Source organism: Nestor notabilis, unplaced genomic scaffold, assembly GCF_000696875.1.
Source record: "Nestor notabilis isolate BGI_N333 unplaced genomic scaffold, ASM69687v1 scaffold13048, whole genome shotgun sequence".
Lineage (NCBI taxonomy): Eukaryota > Metazoa > Chordata > Aves > Psittaciformes > Psittacidae > Nestor > Nestor notabilis.
In genome coordinates this window covers 1-7,212 of record NW_009939690.1, presented here as the reverse complement: position 1 = coordinate 7,212, position 7,212 = coordinate 1, and the positions used below count along the sequence as shown (strand labels likewise).

Genomic DNA, 7,212 nt, shown 5'->3' with positions numbered 1-7,212 from the left:
TGGAACAGGCTGCCCAGGGCAGTGCTGGAGTCACCATCCCTGGAGGTGTTCACAAACCATGTAGCTGGGGCTCTCAGTGCCGTGGGTTAGTGGTGGCCCTGGCAATGCTGGGGAAAAAATTGGACTTGACGATCTTAAAGGTCTTTTCCAAACTGGTTGATTCTATGAAAAGCAACCCCAGCACCCTGAAAAACCCCTGGGACATGACAGACATCTCCATTGCCTTGGACAGGGTCTGCTTTCTCCCCTGACACCATGACACCGCTTGACTTACTGTCGGATGAACTGGATGGCATCTTCATATTTCATCCCACTCTCGATCAAGGCCAGTGCGACGAGGACAGGAGCACTGAAAGGCAATGGCAGTGGTGGTCACTCTCCAGCCACGCAGCACAGAGGGTGACATCCCACCCGGCGCAGGGGGACACACCATGGGGCTCTAACGTTGGCACTGTGGGCAGTTGCCAGTGGTGGCTTTTAGTCCATCATTTCTTGCCATTTGGCTGCAAGCACTGGCCCAATATGCATTTTGGGGTAAAACCTGGGACAGGGCAGCGCTTGCTCCTTGTCTAGTGAGCACGAGGATTTTGGAGGCAAATCTATTGGAAATATGGATGCAAATACACATGCAAAACCTGACTTATGGCAGGGGGAGCAGCATAATGCAGCATCTCTCACAAAGCATCAGTTCCCTGTTGTAGCAAGAGGCATTTTGCAAGTATTTCCATGATGAGCTCTTAGCAAAAGGAGAACAGCCACAGGGCACTGGCAGGACAGCACCAAGACACCCAGCTCCACACCAGTGCCCAGGAGCTGGCCATAGGAAGTGCAAGGAGAAGCTCAGGCAGCAGACCCTGCCATCAACACCTATTCCCACTAAGGTTTTACTGCATGCAAATACCCTGCTCAGAGGGGGACTAGGGAAGGGAAGGAGAGTGGGCATGGTTTTCCTCTCCTCCCCTCACGGGGAGGGTGCAATATGGGGTGTTGGGCTCTGACTTACCGCCCCAGGCCGGCCACGCAGTGCACGGCCACGCAGCAGCCGGGGTCTTCGCAGAACTTGGTCTTCAACAAGTTGAGCCAATCTTCCACTATCTTGCTGGGAGGAGGCGCTCCATCGTCAAATGGCCAATCCTGCAGGAAGGGGGGAAGGTCAGGGAACAAAGAAACACTCTTAAGACCTTGGAGAAAAACTCAGGGGATGGCTCTTTACTCGGGGTGATGGTGTTCAGGACCGCGGCAACTCAGGATTTGCAGCTACATGAATCTAGGTCTGGGGTCCTCCTATTTCCTATGGACAGGTTCAGTGTTCAGGAGCCCCTACAGGATCTGCGATATGGTCCCCATGCCCTCCTGCCTATACAGACCATGGTGGCCATGGTCTGCCTCCTCCCCTTTTGGATAACCACACTGAGCTTCGGGACAATGCAACTCTCATCCTCCCCGCTTCCAGCTCCTGGCTAAACCCACTTGTAGGAATATTTGAGCAAAGGTGGCTTGGAGATGGTTGGAATCTCAGGGCCTGACAGTGCTGAAATTCAGCTTGCTGCAATACATGCAAGGGGCAGTGAACAAACAGGTCCTGAAAGGATGCTCTGGGGACCCCCCAACACAGTGCTATAGAGAGATGAAGAAAGACCCCTCCAAATAGGGCCATTTAAACAGCATCCTTCAGGAAAGGCTCTTAAGGGACGAAAATAAAGCCCATCTTCTTCTGAGCTCCATCCTCAAGCTATATGGACTCAACATCTATGATAATGTGGGTAAAATGGGTGCTGCATTAAGCATCCCCAGACTTCGGCTCTGCTATGGGGGAAAGGGTTCTCCCCATTGCAGTGACTGCTGCAGCATTTTCGGGTCTCTCCCCATGGGCACTGGCAGCCAGTCGAGGCTGCACATCTCTCCCAAAATGTAGATTTGTCTCCAAAATGGATCTGGAAGGAGGAACGTTGCGACTGGTTATGCCGCAGTGGGAAAGAGGGACACAGCATCGCTTGGAAGGGATGTGGTTTGCTGAGCCCCACTGGGAGGGAAGCACGGGCCATAATCCTGGTGTTTGAGCAGTGAGTCACTAAGCTGCAGTCATCCCGGAGGGTCAGATGGCAAAAGAAGCTGCTTTACTTAAGTGTTTGAACAGGTAACGTGATTGCAGTTGGGCTTTGCTAGGAAAGGAGCACGCTGGGCATCAGGGTGTCCTAATGCTTGAGCCAGCTCACCCTGCACAGCCTGTTGCCTGTCCTGCAAGAACATCTCCTCCCCACAGTGCCCACAAAGTACTGCTTCAGCCGTGAGTGCAGGTCACCGGGCTCGCAGCAGGGATGACACTGACACCGCAGACTATCACATCACAGAATGATTTGTGTTGGAACAGACCTTAAAGCTCAGCCAGTTCCAACCCCTGCCCTGGGCAGGGACACCTTCCACTAGAGCAGGTTGCTCCAAGCCCCTGTGTCCAACCTGGACTTGAACACTGCCAGGGATGGGGCAGCCACAGCTTCTCTGGGCACCCTGTGCCAGCGCCTCAGCACTCTCTTCATAACAAGTTTCTTCTTTATATCCCATCTAAACCTACCCTCTTTTGGTTCAAAACCATTCCCCCTTGTCCTGTTACTACAGGCCCTGGTAAGAAGTCCTTCTCCATCTTTCCTGTGAGCCCTCTTTCTATACTAAAAGGCTGCAATTAAGACTCTCCAGAACCTTCTCATCTCCAGGCTGAACAACCCCAACTCTCTCAGCCTTTCCTTACAGGAGAGGTGCTCCAGCCCCCTGATCAGTTTTGTCCTCTGGACCTGCTACGACAGGTCCATCTCCTTCCTGCACTGAGGACCCCAGAGCTGGATGCAGTACTTCAGGTGGAGTAGTAGAGGGGGAGAATCACCTCCCTCAACCTGCTGGTCACACTCCTTTCAATGCAGCTCTGGATACAGTCGGCTTTCTGGGCTGGCTCACATCCCATCCTTCATGCATCAGTACCCCCAAATCCTTCTCTGCAGGGCTGCTCTCCATGTATCATCCAATCTCCACTGATACTGGGGACTGGCCCAGCCCAGGTGTAGAACCTTGCACTTGGTCTTATTGAACTTCATAAGGTTCACATGGGCCCACTCAAGGTTCCTCTGCATGGCATCCCTTCCCTCTGGGGTTATCACCACTCAGCTTGGTGTCATCTGCAAACCTGCTGAGGGTGCACTCAATCCCACTCTCTGTGTTACTGATGAAGATATTAAACACTACTGGTATATCCATCCTGCACCACGAGCCTTCCAGCAGTGAAACCCACACAGCATTGGTTCTCCTGCAGGCTTTCTGCCCCATCTCCAGCCTGCTGGAAGAGCTCCCATGTTCATGGCATGGGGCACCTGCATCTGGCACAACTTGGCAACTGCCATCAGCTTTAGAGATTGCTTGGGATCCCCTGCAGCACACAGAGGAGCCAAAAGCACGAGGCATCCAAAACACCCATGAAGCATGCCCAGGATGGGACCACTGTATGTGTGGGCACCGTGGCTGTGGATGCTGGCACCCAAGCACACCACACCAGAGTCAGGCCTTGACTTACTTGTGCCTGTTCCCCAAAGAAAGTGGTAGAATATATAGATATAGTCTATATATTTGATATAGGTGTATGTAGAGATACCTATCTGCATAGGCACACCTATCCATAGACATATGGCTTTAAACTTAAACAGGGGAACTTTAGGTTAGATATAAGTTCTTCACAGTGAGGGTGGTGAGGCACTGGAATGGGTTGCCCAAGGAAGTTGTGAATGCTCCAACCCTGGAGGTGTTCAAGGCCAGGTTGGACAGAGCCTTGGGCGACATAGTTTAGTGTGTGGTGTCCCTGCCCATGGCAGGGGGGTGATTGGAACTAGATGATCTTAAGGTCCTTTCCAACCCAAACCATTCTATGATTCTATGATTCTATATAGGATATAAATATCTCTCTATATAACTCATACAGTTTCTGTATAGTTACAGAAATACATATAGAAGCTATATAGTTTCCATAGTGTCTTATACAGTTTCTGTATCTAGGATATTGACATCTCCCTATCTAAAAAATATTCTAGATATAGATCTCTCTCTCTCTAGGTATTTAGAGAGGTATGTATATCCTAGATAGAGAAACTGAGACTGAAGGACTCCAGGGTAAAAGGCAGAATCTGGTGTGTAAGTAAGCAGATCAGAGATCCTACATACAGATTCTATATGTAGGATACAGCTATCTTTCTCTGTAAGACAGATATCCTATAGAGGGTATCTATAAGATATATCCTATAGGGACATAGCATTTATATCTAGAGAGTTATGCATCTGGAGGAACTGTATCTAGAGAGACATAGGATCTACTATCTATATCCCAAAGGATCTAGCATATAGCTAGCTATCTCTGTGGGATATACATTATACAGAGAGAGCTATATAGAGAGGGCCTACGCACAGAGGACCACCCCAGGAGACACGAGGCACTTCCAAACCCTTCCCTAAATGAGCAAAGGCTCCCTTTCCAGCTGGAGCTGAACTCCTTGGCAGGGCAATCAGGCCTGACATCACCTCCAATTACTTATCAGCCGAGATGCAGCCCAGGCAGCTGCCTGCTCTGCCTCTTTGCCTTTCCCTGCCTGCTGCCTTGCACCCCCCTGAGCTGCACCAGCCGGCTGCTGGAAGAGCAGAAAGCCCCCACATCCCACCCTGGGCAAGACAACGCTGCGGGTAACAGGAACCATGCGCAGCTTCCACGTGGGATCAGGCGCTCTCACCCCCTGGATGCTTCAAAGCCCGAGCAACAGGCAGGGGAGGCAGCTGCCGACTCAACCACATGAGTCACAGTTTCGGTGTGTGGGCAGCTCTTTCTTTTTCTATAGCACCAGCCCCATCTCAGAGCTCATCTGCTTTGCCCTGAGGATGAATTTGGGCTTCAAACCCTCCTCCTGGGCAAGCGCGATGCTGCTGTGTGACACGCAGGGTGTCAGCAGCCATGAGGGATGGGGGGGATTTAAGCAACCCACCCTGCACCCATCCTGCTGCCCACCTACCATGACAGTGATGCCGTCCTTCTCCAGGGGGGTCTTGTCATAGGTCACTTCGCACACTCGCACAACCGTGGTGGCACCGTACTTCTTCAGGTCCTGGGGAGGGAAGGAGAAAGAGGGGCCTGAAAACCCCCTGCCAACTGCACCCCAGTTAACCCCAACATGTCCAAGTCCTGCTAGCACCATGGGACCACTATAGTCCCTAAGAAAACAGCACTGCACCCCATCTCTGGACACTAAGCAAAGCCCTCCGTGGTCCATCCAGCCTGGGAAACACAAGGAAACACGAAATCTCAGGGTACCAAATCCATGTAGGAGTTTTACCCAGCAGCTTCACAGCTCATTGGAATCATGAGTGCCAACAAGGCCATCTATTTTTAAGCCCTGACAGCCACACCAGCAAGGACTTTACACTGCAGGCAAAGAAACACCCTTGATATGTGCTCAAGCCCCCCAAAAGAGAAAGCATTTGTGCCAAGGGAGATGGCAACTCCTGCTGCAGAAACGCATGGAGGTGGCTGGGGGAGTTACAGCATGTCCCACCAACCACACTCAGCATCTTGCAGAGTGCTCAGGGCTCCTTCTCGACCTCGCTGCCATATCCCATCATCATTCCAACACGCTGCAGGCTGGGGCGTGGGATTTGGGCTGTTTCCAGCCTGGCTTCTCACCCGCTGCGAGGATTGCCCCTGGATTACGTGCCGGCACACCGGCCTTGCCAGGCACATGTGAGATCATCCCCTTCAGTGATCCATCTCCTTCATTCCCCACATGCATTTGCCAGACAAAGCCCCACATGCTTGGCAGCTCAGCCGAAACTCCAACAGGCAATGGGAGGAAAGGGAATTTCTCCCCATTCCCACTGGTGTTGTCCCCATTGCCTTGTGCACGGTGTGCAGGGTACATGGTGGCTGTCCCCAGAATGCAATCATCTTCTTGCAGATTTCTGTGCTGGTGGTGCTCACATGTAGGGTTTTGGGTGAGCACTGGGGGAGTTTCCTTGAACTCAGTATTCTGTCACTGGTGCCAAAACATCGGACCTCAGTGTTCTAGGTCTAAGGCAAAAATCCTTCACCAGGCTCATGTGCAGCCCCAGGTCCGCCCGGGAATACACAGCATTCCAAAATGCTCCTCATGAGCAGAAGCTGCTTGTGCTGGCTTGGCTGAGCCTGCAGAACATGGTGTTTCCTCCAGGTATTGATAAGAAAAGCAAGTTGAAGCCTTTTGACCTGGACCACAGACATACGTGTCCATTAATCCCCCCCAACTCCCAGGTGCTGCCAGTGCCAGAGGCAGCGCTCCCAGGCAGGGCGCCATCACTGACTCATGCAGCATTGAGCCCTCCAGCTCCTTCTGAACCACTCAAGACCCTCTGGGCATTGAAAGACACTGAGGTATTTGGGGTGAGAAGTCCTTATTGAGGTGCTGGGAGATGCAGGGGAGGTTGTGTGCATCCTTAAGCATCATGGCAAAGCCCCTTGATGTGATGTGCTGGTGGAGCTGGCAGGGGATGCAACAGGAATGGAGAAACTGCTCCACCTATGCCGTGCCCAAACACTGTGGTTGGGGTCCTCCAAACCATCCTACCCCAAAAAGCCAGCATTGATTGGACCCACAGCCCTGGGATGCCACTAGAGGCTCTGGTACCAAAGGGGATGTGCTGCTGCCTCATCCTACACAGGACTGATCCCTGTTGCATGTCAACATCGGCTTTTAGCCCCAGACATAGCTGGGCCCCAGTCCCCCACTTCCATCCTCCTCTCCTTACCTCCAAGAAGGTGTTGAGCGTGGCATTGGTGGGGTTGTGTGTGATGAGGAACCTCATGTTTTTGTAGCAGACCTCCACCGGCGCAGGGCGGTTCATCCGAGCCATGGTGGGACAGGAGGAGGGTGAGGTGATGCTGATGGTGGTGGGGGCAAAAAACCCAAGAGAAAGCGTGGCGTGGAGGGTGGGGGGGAAACAAAAAGACCCCAATAACCCCTCTGCACTTCAAAAATAACCCCAAAACAGGATCAAGAACTCAATATACAGACGTTGTGCAAATAATCCCATCTCTTGGGAGCGCGCCGGCTTCCTCAACACCACCACAAGCTCCCCAGGGTGGGAGGGGGGGAAAAGCCAGACGGGCAAAAAATAATATTAATGATAATAATAATAATAATTAAACAAAAAACCAAA

General features: G+C 52.0%; 1 protein-coding gene across 3 annotated transcripts in view; it reads right to left on the bottom strand.

Moving 5' to 3' along the window:
- PTP4A3 (protein tyrosine phosphatase type IVA, member 3) overlaps positions 1–6,906 on the bottom strand; it is a 7,944-nt gene extending 1,038 nt beyond the window's left edge. The window contains exons 1-4 of one of the 3 annotated variants that reach the window (XM_010019988.1): positions 6,802–6,906; positions 5,037–5,129; positions 1,004–1,134; positions 275–349 (exon numbers count right to left, since the gene is read on the bottom strand). In XM_010019988.1, coding sequence (XP_010018290.1) covers positions 275–349; positions 1,004–1,134; positions 5,037–5,129; positions 6,802–6,906 — 404 coding nt within the window. The remainder of the gene's footprint in view (positions 1–274; positions 350–1,003; positions 1,135–5,036; positions 5,130–6,801) is intronic. The other 2 variants (XM_010019989.1, XM_010019990.1) reach the window with 2 other exon arrangements.
- Between the last annotated feature and the right edge of the window lie 306 nt (positions 6,907–7,212).